Source organism: Octopus bimaculoides, chromosome 15 (assembly GCF_046866305.1).
Source record: "Octopus bimaculoides isolate indiv1 chromosome 15, ASM4686630v1, whole genome shotgun sequence".
NCBI classification, from domain to species: domain Eukaryota; kingdom Metazoa; phylum Mollusca; class Cephalopoda; order Octopoda; family Octopodidae; genus Octopus; species Octopus bimaculoides.
Genome location: NC_142942.1, coordinates 33,212,478 through 33,229,128, shown reverse-complemented (window position 1 = coordinate 33,229,128; position 16,651 = coordinate 33,212,478). Strand labels below are relative to the sequence as shown.

The window sequence follows — 16,651 nt, the reverse complement described above, 5'->3', positions numbered from 1 at the left end:
GTTGATATCTTTCTCCCACAATAATCTATGGGATTGAATTTCTGGGAAATTAGGAGGTCAGAAATTGGGACTGGTGAAGTCGTAGAAATTCTCCGACAAGCACTTCTGGCTCTTTCTGAAAGTTTGGTCGAATGCTACTGCCACATACATGGCTTTCCAGCAGCTGCCCTCTCCCACCAGATATCAATCAAAGTCTCCAGCAGGTTCACGTAACAGTTTGAATTGAACCAACGTGCAGACGCAATCAAAACGCATATTATGCCTCTTTCTACCGGCAACAGCTTCGTAATCACTGTTGCAGTTGTCCATGTCACGTCTAACAGCCTTTACAGTGTTCACAGAACATTGAGAAATACTCATGATGTCAGCATTTTGACACCAGGTGCGAATCATCATGATAAGGGTAACCTTTTTCCAATATTCAGATGGCTTCCAACCATCCATATCAGCTAACGTTTTTTCAACTACAACTTTAATCTTTATGCTCTACTCTCCAACGCTGTTAACTGTTCACCAATATATCAAGCTGTTCCTGAAAAAGAAAAAGGAACATAAATTGTCATATTTTGCACCCCCACCAATCTCTGTGTATTGATGGCAAGATGTGATTTGAGGAAGATATGGTCGCTGTTTCTTGCAGATCCATTGATCACATAGAGGGTCGCAAGTTCATTTGTATAATTCTTTATGCTTCCTTTTCCAAGATGTTAGAAAAAGCATGTGTGTGCGCGTGTATCTAAGTGTATATGTGGGAGCGAGTGTCCTCATGCATGTATGTGTGTTTTCATGCACATGTATATGTGTGCAGGTGTGTGTCTACAGTATATGTGTGGATATGCGTATGGCGTCCGTATTCTGATTATATGTTTGTGTATGTGTCTAAGTATAAACGTGTTAGTTACATAAATATGTATGAAATACCGAACGCATAGTGATGAGTTGATATGTTGTATGACAACTATAAAACATTCTTATATCCAGTCATATTAAACTAAAATATATTTTTATCTTAAAATATTCACAATAGGCTTTGAGAGGACATCTACAAACGCTCAATACAAAATCAACTGCCATAAGTGTGGTGAACATTCATAAAACATATTAACCGTGCATCCTCATTGATATTAATGTTACTCAAAGAATGAACTTAAGTCAGGTAGGTTTTAATGATGAAGATATTCTAGATGAAGAACAGTTTTATGAAAGAAGGTTATTGCCTTTAGCAGCGTCTACGCCCCAAGATAGTGGAGAGGAAAGTTATAATGAAGCAAAACGGCCTGAACTTGAGGGTGACGCAAGTATATCATCTCAATCACTAGGAGCTACAGCTACTGAAGTTTTGGATAGAATTGCGAAACAAAAAGCATCAACTCACCGTGGCTTTGATGTCTGGGAACAACTTATGGAACAGCGGGACTCATCTCACCCATATCGCTCCGGTTACTTAAGTCGGTCCCAATTGCTTCTTAGGGATGATGAAATTCCCAGTGTCGAATATCCGAGAGGGAAACCCGAACCCAGTAGGACATCAAGTTATCGACATTCACAATCTTTAGCACCTGTTAGACTATCAAGTATTGCAACTGCTTACCAAGAACCTGGCCAAGACTTAATGGATCTACCTCCTGAAACTGAAGAATCAATTCGAGATAAAACTCGTTCAAGATCTGGAGAACCTCCACCAGATAGTGAAGAGGACGATAGGCAAAGAAATCTCCAGCAGGGTGACGCAAGTATATCATCTAAATCAAGGTCTGGAGAAACTTCACAAGGAGCTGCAGCTACTGAAACTTTGGATAGAATTGCGAAACAAAAAGCATCAGCTCAGTATGGCCTTGAATTCTGGGAAAATCTTATGGAACAGCGGGACTCATCTCACCCATATCGCTCCGGTGACTTAAGTCGGTCCCAATTGCTTCTTAGGGATGATGAAATTCCCAGTGTCGAATATTCCAGAGGGCAACCCGAACTCAGTAGGACATCAAGTTATCGACATTCACAATCTTTAGCACCTGTTAGATTATCAAGTATTTCATCTGTTTACGAAGAACCTGGTCAAGACTTAATGGATCTACCTCCTGAAACTGAAGAATCAATTCGAGATAAAACTCTTTCAAGATCTGGAGAACCTCCACCAGATAGTGGAGAGGACGATAGGCAAAGAAATCTCCAGCAGGGTGACGCAAGTATATCATCTAAATCAAGGTCTGGAGAAACTTCACAAGGAGCTGCAGCTACTGAAACTTTGGATAGAATTGCGAAACAAAAAGCATCAACTCACCATGGCCTTGATGTCTGGGAACAACTTATGGAACAGCGGGACTCATCTCACCCATATCGCTCCGGTGACTTAAGTCGGTCCCAATTGCTTCTTAGGGATGATGAAATTCCCAGTGTCGAATATTCCAGAGGGCAACCCGAACTCAGTAGGACATCAAGTTATCGACATTCACAATCTTTAGCACCTGGTAGATTATCAAGTATTTCATCTGTTTACGAAGAACCTGGCCAAGACTTAATGGATCTACCTCCTGAAACTGAAGAATCAATTCGAGATAAAACTCGTTCAAGATCTGGAGAACCTCCACCAGATAGTGGAGAGGACGATAGGCAAAGCAATCTCCAGCAGGGTGACGCAAGTATATCATCTAAATCAAGGTCTGGAGAAACTTCACAAGGAGCTGCAGCTACTGAAACTTTGGATAGAATTGCGGAACAAAAAGCATCAGCTCAGTATGGCCTTGAATTCTGGGAAAATCTTATGGAACAGCGGGACTCATCTCACCCATATCGCTCCGGTGACTTAAGTCGGTCCCAATTGCTTTTTAGGGAGGATGAAATTCCCAGTGTCGAATATTCCAGAGGGCAACCCGAACTCAGTAGGACATCAAGTTATCGACATTCACAATCTTTAGCACCTGGTAGATTATCAAGTATTTCATCTGTTTACGAAGAACCTGGCCAAGACTTAATGGATCTACCTCTTGAAACTGAAGAATCAATTCGAGATAAAACTCGTTCAAGATCTGGAGAACCTCCACCAGATAGTGGAGAGGACGATAGGCAAAGAAATCTCCAGCAGGGTGACGCAAGTAGGACATCAAGTTATCGACATTCACAATCTTTAACACCTGTTAGACTATCAAGTGTTTCATCTGAAGAACCTGGCCAAGACTTAATGGATCTACCTCCTGAAATTAAAGAATCAATTCGAGATGAAACTCGTTCAAGATCTGGAGAACTTCTACCAGGAGCTACAGCTAGCGTGTCACCAGTTAAATATGATGAGCAGATGAGCGTTATTGAAGGAGAGATGGATAGACTGAATGAAATGAGGAGCGTTATTGAAGAAGAGATCGATATACTGGATGAAAGAAGGAGTATTACTGAAAAAACGATTGATAGACTGGATGAAGAGAGGAGCGTTACTGAAGAAGAGATCGATAGACTGGATGAAGTGAGGAGCGCTATTGGAACAGAAATCGACAGACTGGATGAAATAAGGAGTGTTACTGAAGAAGATTTCGAAATAATGGATGAAATGAGGAGCGTTACCGAAGAGATCGATAGACTGGATGAAGAGAGGAGCGTTACTGAAGAAGAGATCGGTAGACTGGATGAAATTAGGAAAGCTATTGGAACAGAAATCGACAGACTGGATGGAATTAGGGGTGTTACTGAAGACGAGCTCGAAAGACTGGATGAAATGAGGAGCATTACTGAAGAAGAGATCAATAGAGTGGATGAGATGAGGAGCGTTATCGATAGTCTAACTGAAAATACAGACGATAGAATTTCGCTACAAGAAAGTTCTTCTCCAGAGCATTTGAGTGATGAAAACGATGAATTGCCAGAGGAGTATATTTCAGGCACTTTAACTGCTACTGAACCCCAAGAAGAACTCGAAAAGTCTGAAAGTTCGGAAAGTGATATAGTATTTCCAGAAGGACCCCAAAGGCATCACACATATCTGTCCGAAACATTACCAGCACTACAACGCAGCCTTTTACGCATAACTCCAGATTATCCTCTTTCTCGTACATTACCAATCGTTAAAATATCCGAGTTTTCAGATCCTTACCGTCCTGCCACTAGTGCTAGCGTTCCCTCAAGATCTCAAATGTCAGCACGTTACCGACAGCCACAAGAAGTATTACGTACTTCCACTGATGCTAGTGTATCACCTGTCAGTTCTGAGGAACTCAGTTTGGAATCAGATGACCTTATAGATCAGTCACTGTCACCTTTCAGTAGAATATCTGACATTCCTTTAGATTTGTCAGAATATAGTGTAAATGTAAACGTACCATACGAAGATTCTGAAAGTATAGTTTCTGGGGTGTTCCCAGAGAATATTCCAAATATTATAGAAGCATACAAAGAAAAAGATCCTGAAAGCATGTTGCGTGATATTTTTGCTCTACCACCCATTTTAAAAGAAGTTCAAGAAGAGGATGCAGAAGATGAAAGTCCGAGCCTTTGTGAGAGTTGTGAAGAGTTTCCAGAGGAGGAATATATTACAAGCATTTCGGAAGAATCTAAAGAGGATACTGAAAGGGTAATACAAGCAATTGCAGATCTATCACCAATTGAGAGAGATTCTGAAGATCTAGTGTTTGCATTTCAAATAACAAAACCAAGTCCTTTAGATTTAGGTGTAAAACAACTGTTTGGCGAGTTGAGTTCATTTATTGCCTATAAATCATCTGTTGGGGAAGATCCAAATGCAGAGCTTCCTGAAGAAGAAGATATCCGCGGAATTTACTTAGCTGTAAAGAATCTGTATGAAAGGATGCATATAGAAGATCGCCTTCAATCGAACTTAGCTAAGTGGCATGTTGGAGATATAGCATATAGGTATGGTAAACCACTTCACCTTGAAAGTCAACCAGTGTTGTCAAGAGAGACTAGTCAGATTGACTCAGATATCCCAATACCAGGTGCTATACTAACTCAATCAGTTAGAGAACGAGAGCCATCACCAGTTAGAGAACCAGAGCCTGCACCGGTTAGAGTACGAAAGCCAAGAGTAACAAAACCGAGAGTACCAAAGACTAGAGTACGCAAGGTCTCACCGGTTAGAGAACCAGAACCATCACCAGTTAGAGAACCAGAGCCTGCACCGGTTAGAGTACGAAAGCCAAGAGTAACAAAGCCGAGAGTACGCAAGGTTTCACCGGCTACAGAACCAGTGCTTTCACCAGTTAGATCCCCAGAGCTTTCACCAATTAGAGAACCGGAACTTTCCCCAGTTATTGAACCAGAATCTGCACCGGTTAGAGTACGAAAGCCAAGAGTAACAAAGCCAAGAGTAACAAAGCCGAGAGTACGCAAGGTTTCACCGGCTACAGAACCAGTGCTTTCACCAGTTAGATCCCCAGAGCTTTCACCAGTTAGAGAACCGGAACTTTACCCAGTTATTGAACCAGAACCTGCACCGGTTAGAGTACGAAAGCCAAGAGTAACAAAGCCAAGAGTAACAAAGCCGAGAGTACGCAAGGTTTCACCGGCTACAGAACCAGTGCTTTCACCAGTTAGATCCCCAGAGCTTTCACCAATTAGAGAACCGGAACTTTCCCCAGTTATTGAACCAGAACCTGCACCGGTTAGAGTACGAAAGCCAAGAGTAACAAAGCCAAGAGTAACAAAGCCAAGAGTAACAAAGCCGAGAGTACGCAAGGTTTCACCGGCTACAGAACCAGTGCTTTCACCAGTTAGATCCCCAGAGCTTTCACCAGTTAGAGAACCGGAACTTTACCCAGTTATTGAACCAGAACCTGCACCGGTTAGAGTACGAAAGCCAAGAGTAACAAAGCCAAGAGTAACAAAGCCGAGAGTACGCAAGGTTTCACCGGCTACAGAACCAGTGCTTTCACCAGTTAGATCCCCAGAGCTTTCACCAGTTAGAGAACCGGAACTTTCCCCAGTTATTGAACCAGAACCTGCACCGGTTAGAGTACGAAAGCCAAGAGTAACAAAGCCGAGAGTACGCAAGGATTCACCAGTGCTTTTACTAGTTAGATCCCCAGAGCTTTCACCAGTTAGAGCACCAGAGCCTACAGCGGCTAGAGTGCGAAAACCCAGAGTACCAAGGCCTAGAGTACCGAAGCCTTCACCATTTAGAGAACCAGGTCTTTCACCAGTTAGTTTACCTGAGCCTTTACCGGCTATAGTACCAATGCCTAGAGTACGAAAGCCGAGAGTTTCGAGGCCTAGAGTGCCGAAGCCTTCAACAGTTAGAGAACCAGCGATTTCACCAGTTAGTTTACCAGAGTCTTTACAGGCTATAGTACCAATGCCTAGAGTACGAAAGCCGAGAGCTTCGAGGCCTAGAGTACCGAAGCCTTCAACAGTTAGAGAAGTAGGGATTTCACCAGTTAGTTTACCAGAGTCTTCACCGGCTATGGTACCAATGCCTAGAGTACGAAAGCCGAGAGCTTCGAGGCCTAGAGTACCGAAGACTTCAACAGTTAGAGAAGCAGAGCCTTCTTCAGCCAGTGTACCATCTCTTCCGGTTAGAGTCCGAAAACCTAGAATACCAAGATCTGCACCAATTAGAGCACAAAAGCCTCCACCAGAGTAAATGTTCTAAAATATTACAGACATAACTCTGAGCAGTCTAAAAGAGGAATGAAAGGGTGTTGCATAATTTTCTACGCATGTTTCGTACATGTCAGGAAAGTACCAGAAGAGTGCTCTAAAATAAATCGTTTTCTTGGTAAGCCTAAAATTGAAAAGAGGAATCGAAGAATTTATTCATTTGTCTGAAGGAAGGGATAAAAATTAGGGGGAAAATAAAAGAAGAAAACCAAGCATTAAAGATGGAAATGAATTTCGAACAAAAATATATACCCAAAATATAAGCGCTATCAAATTCTACTTCCGGTATTACGTTTTCTTTTGAGTTTTTCTTTTTTTAACATTCAACACTAAACTGCATTAGTCAGAGAGGGGAAATAAAGTATTAAAAGTATAATGAAATCAAGATCTTCAACATCTTAGAGAATTCAGTTATGATATTTCTTCATTATCGTTCTTCAGTTAAATACAGATATTTTTATTTCATTTGTCTCACTTTGTTTTTCACAATTGATTAGACGTTAACACTTAATTAGTCCATCATGATGAAATAGTGGTTCTACAAATCATTTCATTACACTGCTTATGTCAATTACTCTAGATACAACTCAACATACTACTTTAAATTCTGTCAATTCACACCTACGGAATATTGCTCTACCGTCATCTAAAGTGCAATCTCGGAGATTAATGAATGTTTCACGATAATTCATCTAATAATCAGTTTTCATTCGAGAGGTTCACATTCCTCCTATTACTTATATAAGATGTTATAGTAACACCCTACTCCATGTCACAATTGGACACTTTTGACATGAAGATGCTTTCTTTACATGGACTAGATACCCCAAACATATTACATTTGACCCTAGATTATTTAGTATTATCATCATAATGCGGGCTGGCTAATTCCTTTACTTCAATAATCTTAGCTATGTTATTTGTGGCTGAGTTTGCATATTTAACAGACTTGTTAACTATACAACTATATTTGATTGAAGTGGCGAAAATGCCTGTTCAGTGGATGAAAAAATTGCTTGGTAATTGGTACTTGAGCCCCCAAATGGAGCTTTATACTAGGTAATCATTCTTTATATGCTCTCCTTTTTTTGGATCAAGATTATAGTTAGTATTGCTATATCAATTGTTTTGTACATTGCCATTGATAACATTGCAAGAAGACGCACACTCATACTCCATGTGGGAATCTCTTTTATTTTTATTTTTATTTTTATTTTTATCATAGTCCACTTGTAACCTATTCGCTAGAATGGTTTAATTCTGGGTTTATTCACTGAGATCTCATATTTGATCTACTATTTAGAGCTTCGTTATTTTCACCTAATATCCTCACTGCACTACATTTCCTTTTGCCAATAATTTTCATCGTATACCTTATCTTTATTTCTATCACTACTATGGTCACTATCAACAGTCATTTGTTTATATAGTTCCCTGTTCCTATGTTCCTTCCTACTATCCACATCCAGAATATACTGAATTTATCAGCGTAACCATTTCTAGCTAAAGCCAAATTATAGTACGTTTCATTCTGTTTAAATATTTCTTCATTTACTAGAAATTCTAGTTAAATGTCTAGTTAAATGTTTGAGTTAAATGTCCCTAACTATCGAATCGATAATTGCTTTTGGTTGGTAATTAGGTGTGTGGTACGAGCCCAGGGCTAAGGTCCATTGTAAAGTCCAGCAAATTTACCACGCTATATCCACTCTAGATATAAATTCTTTAGTTATTAAAGACTTTGATGAGTTTTTTTTATATCTTCCCAAATTTACCTGGTTGCATTATAAATTGTTAACAAAGCGTCATTCCAAGGTACTCGCCACCGATCTCTGGAAATTCCCTATTTAAGCAGTGCAAAATGTATATGCCTACCACATATTTTATGTTTTCTATTTTTATTTACTGATTTTATGGTGATGTAATTTTAACATACATACATACATACATACGTGATGCCGTCCATTCGTGACCGAGGAAGATCATTGCTGACTCTTATGAACATTGTGCGCTCTCGAACTAACTTATATTTCATATTTGCAGCTCCGTTGGTAGCTAATGAACCCTGCTCTTGACAAGCATACAAGACTGCAAACTTTGCAAACCAAGCTTTCCCCATTCACTACGCTAGTGGTGCGTTTTCGAGCAGCACGCTGAAGAAGAGATCGATAGACTGGATAAAGTGAGGAGCGCTATTGGAACAGAAATCGACAGACTGGATGAAGTGAGGAGTGTTACTGAAGAGGATTTCGAAATGATGGACGAAATGAGGAGCGGTACTGAAGAGATCGGTAGACTGGATGAAATTAGGAAAGCTATTGGAACAGAAATCGACAGACTGGATGAAATTAGGGGTGTTACTGAAGAAGAGCTCGAAAGACTGGATGAAATGAGGAGCATTACTGAAGAAGAGATCAATAGAGTGGATGAGATGAGGAGCGTTATCGATAGTCTAACTGAAAATACAGACGATAGAATTTCGCTACAAGAAAGTTCTTCTCCAGAGCATTTGAGTGATGAAAACGACGAATTGCCAGAGGAGTATATTTCAGGCACTTTAACTGCTACTGAACCCCAAGAAGAACTCGAAAAGTCTGAAAGTTCGGAAAGTGATATAGTATTTCCAGAAGGACCCCAAAGGCATCACACATATCTGTCCGAAACATTACCAGCACTACAACGCAGCCTTTTACGCATAACTCCAGATTATCCTCTTTCTCGTACATTACCAATCGTTAAAATATCCGAGTTTTCAGATCCTTACCGTCCTGCCACTAGTGCTAGCGTTCCCTCAAGATTTCAAATGTCAGCACGTTACCGACAGCCACAAGAAGTATTACGTACTTCCACTGATGCTAGTGTATCACCTGTCAGTTCTGAGGAACTCAGTTTGGAATCAGATGACCTTATAGATCAGTCACTGTCACCTTTCAGTAGAATATCTGACATTCCTTTAGATTTGTCAGAATATAGTGTAAATGTAAACGTACCATACGAAGATTCTGAAAGTATAGTTTCTGGGGTGTTCCCAGAGAATATTCCAAATATTATAGAAGCATACAAAGAAAAAGATCCTGAAAGCATGTTGCGTGATATTTTTGCTCTACCACCCATTTTAAAAGAAGTTCAAGAAGAGGATGCAGAAGATGAAAGTCCGAGCCTTTGTGAGAGTTGTGAAGAGTTTCCAGAGGAGGAATATATTACAAGCATTTCGGAAGAATCTAAAGAGGATACTGAAAGGGTAATACAAGCAATTGCAGATCTATCACCGATTGAGAGAGATTCTGGAGATCTAGTGTTTGCATTTCAAATAACAAAACCAAGTCCTTTAGATTTAGGTGTAAAACAACTGTTTGGCGAGTTGAGTTCATTTATTGCCTATAAATCATCTGTTGGGGAAGATCCAAATGCAGAGCTTCCTGAAGAAGAAGATATCCGCGGAATTTACTTAGCTGTAAAGAATCTGTATGAAAGGATGCATATAGAAGATCGCCTTCAATCGAACTTAGCTAAGTGGCATGTTGGAGATATAGCATATAGGTATGGTAAACCACTTCACCTTGAAAGTCAACCAGTGTTGTCAAGAGAGACTAGTCAGATTGACTCAGATATCCCAATACCAGGTGCTATACTAACTCAATCAGTTAGAGAACGAGAGCCATCACCAGTTAGAGAACCAGAACCTACAACGGCTAGAGTACGAAAGCCGAGAGTACGAAAGCCTAGAGTTCCAAAGCCTTCACCTGTTAGAGAACCAGAGCCATCACCAGTTAGAGAACCAGAGCCTGCACCGGTTAGAGTACGAAAGCCAAGAGTAACAAAACCGAGAGTAACAAAGCCAAGAGTAACAAAGCCGAGAGTACGCAAGGTTTCACCGGCTACAGAACCAGTGCTTTCACCAGTTAGATCCCCAGAGCTTTCACCAGTTAGAGAACCGGAACTTTACCCAGTTATTGAACCAGAACCTGCACCGGTTAGAGTACGAAAGCCAAGAGTAACAAAGCCAAGAGTAACAAAGCCGAGAGTACGCAAGGTTTCACCGGCTACAGAACCAGTGCTTTCACCAGTTAGATCCCCAGAGCTTTCACCAATTAGAGAACCGGAACTTTCCCCAGTTATTGAACCAGAACCTGCACCGGTTAGAGTACGAAAGCCAAGAGTAACAAAGCCAAGAGTAACAAAGCCAAGAGTAACAAAGCCGAGAGTACGCAAGGTTTCACCGGCTACAGAACCAGTGCTTTCACCAGTTAGATCCCCAGAGCTTTCACCAGTTAGAGAACCGGAACTTTACCCAGTTATTGAACCAGAACCTGCACCGGTTAGAGTACGAAAGCCAAGAGTAACAAAGCCAAGAGTAACAAAGCCGAGAGTACGCAAGGTTTCACCGGCTATAGAACCAGTGCTTTCACCAGTTAGATCCCCAGAGCTTTCGCCAGTTAGAGAACCGGAACTTTCCCCAGTTATTGAACCAGAACCTGCACCGGTTAGAGTACGAAAGCCAAGAGTAACAAAGCCGAGAGTACGCAAGGATTCACCAGTGCTTTTACTAGTTAGATCCCCAGAGCTTTCACCAGTTAGAGCACCAGAGCCTACAACGGCTAGAGTGCGAAAACCCAGAGTACCAAGGCCGAGAGTACCGAAGCCTTCACCATTTAGAGAACCAGGTCTTTCACCAGTTAGTTTACCTGAGCCTTTACCGGCTATAGTACCAATGCCTAGAGTACGAAAGCCGAGAGTTTCGAGGCCTAGAGTGCCGAAGCCTTCAACAGTTAGAGAACCAGCGATTTCACCAGTTAGTTTACCAGAGTCTTCACCGGCTATGGTACCAATGCCTAGAGTACGAAAGCCGAAAGCTTCGAGGCCTAGAGTACCGAAGACTTCAACAGTTAGAGAAGCAGAGCCTTCTTCAGCCAGTGTACCATCTCTTCCGGTTAGAGTCCGAAAACCTAGAATACCAAGATCTGCACCAATTAGAGCACAAAAGCCTCCACCAGAGTAAATGTTCTAAAATATTACAGACATAACTCTGAGCAGTCTAAAAGAGGAATGAAAGGGTGTTGCATAATTTTCTACGCATGTTTCGTACATGTCAGGAAAGTACCAGAAGAGTGCTCTAAAATAAATCGTTTTCTTGGTAAGCCTAAAATTGAAAAGAGGAATCGAAGAATTTATTCATTTGTCTGAAGGAAGGGATAAAAAATTAGGGGGAAAATAAAAGAAGAAAACCAAGCATTAAAGATGGAACTGAATTTCGAACAAAAATATATACCCAAAATATAAGCGCTATCAAATTCTACTTCCGGTATTACGTTTTCTTTTGAGTTTTTCTTTTTTTAACATTCAACACTAAACTGTATTAGTCAGAGAGAGGAAATAAAGTATTAAAAGTATAATGAAATCAAGATCTTCAACATCTTAGAGAATTCAGTTATGATATTTCTTCATTATCGTTCTTCAGTTAAATACAGATATTTTTATTTCATTTGTCTCACTTTGTTTTTCACAATTGATTAGACGTTAACACTTAATTAGTCCATCATGATGAAATAGTGGTTCTACAAATCATTTCATTACACTGCTTATGTCAATTACTCTAGATACAACTCAACATACTACTTTAAATTCTGTCAATTCACACCTACGGAATATTGCTCTACCGTCATCTAAAGTGCAATCTCGGAGATTAATGAATGTTTCACGATAATTCATCTAATAATCAGTTTTCATTCGAGAGGTTCACATTCCTCCTATTACTTATATAAGATGTTATAGTAACACCCTACTCCATGTCACAATTGGACACTTTTGACATGAAGATGCTTTCTTTACATGGACTAGATACCCCAAATATATTACATTTGACCCTAGATTATTTAGTATTATCATCATAATGCGGGCTGGTTAATTCCTTTACTTCAATAATCTTAGCTATGTTATTTGTGGCTGAGTTTGCATATTTAACAGACTTGTTAACTATACAACTATATTTGATTGAAGTGGCGAAAATGCCTGTTCAGTGGATGAAAAAATTGCTTGGTAATTGGTACTTGAGCACCCAAATGAAGCTTTATACTAGGTAATCATTCTTTATATGCTCTCCTTTTTTTTGGATCAAGATTACAGTTAGTATTGCTATATCAATTGTTTTGTACATTGCCATTGATAACATTGCAAGAAGACGCACACTCATACTCCATGTGGGAATCTCTTTTATTTTTATTTTTATTTTTATTTTTATCATAGTCCACTTGTAACCTATTCGCTAGAATGGTTTAATTCTGGGTTTATTCACTGAGATCTCATATTTGATCTACTATTTAGAGCTTCGTTATTTTCACCTAATATCCTCACTGCACTACATTTCCTTTTGCCAATAATTTTCATCGTATACCTTATCTTTATTTCTATCACTACTATGGTCACTATCAACAGTCATTTGTTTATATAGTTCCCTGTTCCTATGTTCCTTCCTACTATCCACATCCACAATATACTGAATTTATCAGCGTAACCATTTCTAGCTAAAGCCAAATTATAGTACGTTTCATTCTGTTTAAATATTTCTTCATTTACTAGAAATTCTAGTTAAATGTCTAGTTAAATGTTTGAGTTAAATGTCCCTAACTATCGAATCGATAATTGCCTTTGGTTGGTAATTAGGTGTGTGGTACGAGTCCAGGGCTAAGGTCCATTGTAAAGTCCAGCAAATTTACCACGCTATATTCACTCTAGATATAAATTCTTTAGTTATTAAAGACTTTGATGAGTTTTTTTTATATCTTCCCAAATTTACCTGGTTGCATTATAAATTGTTAACAAAGCGTCATTCCAAGGTACTCGCCACCGATCTCTGGAAATTCCCTATTTAAGCAGTGCAAAATGTATATGCCTACCACATATTTTATGTTTTCTATTTTTATTTACTGATTTTATGGTGATGTAATTTTAACATACATACATACATACATACGTGATGCCGTCCATTCGTGACCGAGGAAGATCATTGCTGACTCTTATGAACATTGTGCGCTCTCGAACTAACTTATATTTCATATTTGCAGCTCCGTTGGTAGCTAATGAACCCTGCTCTTGACAAGCATACAAGACTGCAAACTTTGCAAACCAAGCTTTCCCCATTCACTACGCTAGTGGTGCGTTTTCGAGCAGCACGCTTAAGTTCTTCATGCAGAATACGTGCTCTTTCAAAGATGTCGACCCCTCCTTAACCTGCATTGCTCTCCCGTTTAGTCTCCTGCATATCACAGGCCTTTAATGAGGACTTGACACAGTCCTTAGATCGCTGCCTTGGTTTCTGCCGGGGTCTCTTTCCACTAACAAGTTCCCCATATGGCATCTGTTTAGGGATCCTGCTATCCTTCATTCTAATAAGGTGTCCAGTCCAACGTAACCGGTGTTTGTGCACCATCGCCTCAATACTCAAAATATCAGCTGTCCTCAGGACCTGTGTGTTTGGAGTTTTTAAGGTCAAGCCAACATCAAAATGTGTCTCAGACATCTCTGATGAAAGCGTTCAAGGACCTTTACATAACGTTTGTAAAGGGTCCATGTCTCACACGAGTAAAGGAGCGATGTCAGGAAACATGCACGGTACACAGCAATTTTTGTTTACCTTACTGGTCTCTGTGTCTGGCAGTAGCTTATCCCAGTGTTTCAACAGCGCATTGAAGAACCTGGTCTCGAAAATCTTCCCATACTGTAGTATTTTCAATGTTGGACAAGCAAGTCTGAAGCTCTTTCCTCAACACAGCGTCATATAGCTCGTGGACATTCAGACACCAAGGAACGCCAACTAGCTCTCTTCTCTCTTTCACTCTAATCATCATCCAGAACTTTGTTCGCACCAGACTGTGGTCTGTCCAGCATTCCGTTCCATAAAAGTAGTTCTCCCATGCTGGGACCAGACACGAAACTGAAGAGACCGGAAGGAATCAGTTACTCTCTGCAATTTGAAAGATATTTCATCATCCAGGGAGCAAGAACGGCTGCCCAGGTAGATAAACTTGTCTACCACTTTCAGTATTTGTAATCACCACCAAATGGCAAGACCTCAACACACATTCCATTCCTTCCAAGTGCCCTACCAAGGCTCAGTTTACTTATTGCTATCATTACCTCATCTATTGAGGGCGTGGAATTTAAGGAGCCAATGATAGGTTTTGCTGTATAGAATCAATCACTGTTTTATCAACAACTGACTCATTGTTCAGGAGTTCAGAGAAGTGTTCAATCCAGCGACCTGTGATTTCTGTTGAGTTAGCAAATAGGATAGAAGATGCCTTGGAAAGCAAAGGGGCTGATGCAGAACTCTTAGGCCTATAAACTTGCTTCACAAGATGGTAAGGCTTCTTGCTATCATTTGCATCAGCAGCAGTCTGAACTGATCCTACCACCAAGTGTTCTGTATCTTCCTGAAAGATCGATGCAGTGGTGATTTTACACTGCTATAGTGGGCAAGTGCTTGATTTCGCTGCACAGCTGAAAGTCCCCTGTGCAGCAATACATCGTGGGCATGGAGCTTTACAACCAATAGTCGCTGAACTTCAGCGTCATTTTCATCAAACTGGTCTCTGTGTCTGGCAGAAGCTTATCCCAGTGTTTCAGCAGCGCATTGAAGAACCTGGTCTCGAAAATCTTCCCATACTGTAGTATTTTCAATGTTGGACAAGCGAGTCTGAAGCTCTTTCCTCAACACAGCATCATATATCTCGGGGACATTCAGACACCAAGGAACGCCAACTAGCCCTCTTCTCTCTTTCACTCTAATCATCATTCAGAACTTTGTTCGCACCAGACTGTGGTCTGTCCAGCATTCCGTTCCAATAAAAGGAGTTGTCATTATAAATGTCATAGATGTTACGCTTGCAGATGAGGAAATAATCCAGCAAGTGCCAAACTTTAGACCTTGGATGCATCCACGTTGTTGTGTGAAAGTCCATGTTCATCGAAAAGCTCCAGCAGCCTGAGACAATTGCTATTCATTTTCCCAACACCAAAACGTCCCAGAGAGTTCCATGTTTGCTAGTCTGTTCCAACCCTGGCATTGAAATCCCCCAGTAGAATGACTTTGTCAGAATTGGGGATTTTCCTAAGTATGGCTCTCAGCTGGGTATAAAAAATAGTTTTATCTTCATCACAACTGGTCAAGGTAGGTGCATATGCACTAATTAAAGTAGCAAACTGCCCACCTCTCAGGTGCAAACGTAGAGTCATTAGACATTCATTTGTAGGAACAGGAAGCTCCTCCAACTTCTTAAGGATATCAGATCGAACTGCAAAGCCAACACCAGCCTCTCTGGGCTCCTCCAGCCTCCTCTTCCAAAAAGAGGTGTACCCACCTCCTACTTCCTCAAGCTGACCACCACCTTCTGTACGAGTCATTGAAAGTGCAGCTGTATCAATGTTATAGCGGTTCAGCACGCGACCAATAAGTGCAGGCCGTCTTTCAAGCCTACAATCACTCTTGTTATTCAACAGAGTGCGCACATTCCAACATGAACTGTTCAAGTTCCACCCAGATTTTTTAAATAAAAGTCTCTTTGTTTCTCGAGCACTGAGTGGACATCCGTCAGTCGCGCTAAACTGACCAGATATAGAAAGACAGGCAATTTTTGGTTCACCTTTTCTGTGCACAGTTTTAGTCCAACAAAGCTTGCACAGTACCTCATAGACCTTCTCCACTCTATTAACATTATCCAGTGACAAGCCAGAGGGAGATGTCTGGTGCCAATATGAGTTGCAAGCCCAGAGATGTGGGAGCGCCATGATCTCAAGCATAAACTAAAGATCCCCGAAATGTCCAATGCCATTCCCTGCATATCTGGTTTTATATCAGAGTGACCTTCTCCTAGAGACATGCTTCAACAGTGGTCTTCTAGCACACCGGACACCATCCCGGAATTTCTGCGTACCCGTCCTATTGCTAGATAGCCGTTGAGCCTGCACTAAATTCATCCGACCTTTCAAGAGATCTTGATTTTAATCCTGCTGGGTTTCTAGCAACCCTCCTCACCAGGGTAGCCTGTTGAGAGTG

At 40.7% G+C, this 16,651-nt stretch overlaps 3 protein-coding genes across 4 annotated transcripts in view; all 3 read left to right on the top strand.

Moving 5' to 3' along the window:
• LOC149132489 (uncharacterized) overlaps positions 1–16,651 on the top strand; it is a 43,751-nt gene that overhangs the window by 15,513 nt on the left and 11,587 nt on the right. The window lies entirely within an intron of this gene.
• LOC149132490 (uncharacterized) lies at positions 1,028–12,082 on the top strand. 2 transcript variants are annotated; one of them, XM_089363668.1, is made up of 2 exons: positions 1,028–1,156; positions 8,644–11,896. In XM_089363668.1, the coding sequence occupies exon 2, from the start codon at positions 8,855–8,857 to the stop codon at positions 11,597–11,599; it is 2,745 nt and encodes a 914-aa protein (XP_089219794.1). In that variant the 5' UTR covers positions 1,028–1,156; positions 8,644–8,854; the 3' UTR covers positions 11,600–11,896. The 2 variants fall into 2 exon arrangements, with proteins under 2 accessions (XP_089219794.1, XP_089219793.1); XM_089363667.1 differs by lacking the exon at positions 1,028–1,156 and having other exon boundaries at positions 8,776–12,082.
• Positions 1,142–6,879, top strand: LOC128249525 (uncharacterized). The gene has a single exon (XM_089363666.1). The coding sequence runs from the start codon at positions 1,142–1,144 to the stop codon at positions 6,581–6,583; it is 5,442 nt and encodes a 1,813-aa protein (XP_089219792.1). The 3' UTR covers positions 6,584–6,879.

Bases quoted from the DNA above. Each gene is read 5' to 3' on its own strand.
- LOC128249525 (XM_089363666.1), top strand. From the start codon at position 1,142: ATGAACTTAAGTCAGGTAGGTTTTAATGATGAAGATATTCTAGATGAA.
- LOC149132490 (XM_089363667.1), top strand. From the start codon at position 8,855: ATGATGGACGAAATGAGGAGCGGTACTGAAGAGATCGGTAGACTGGAT.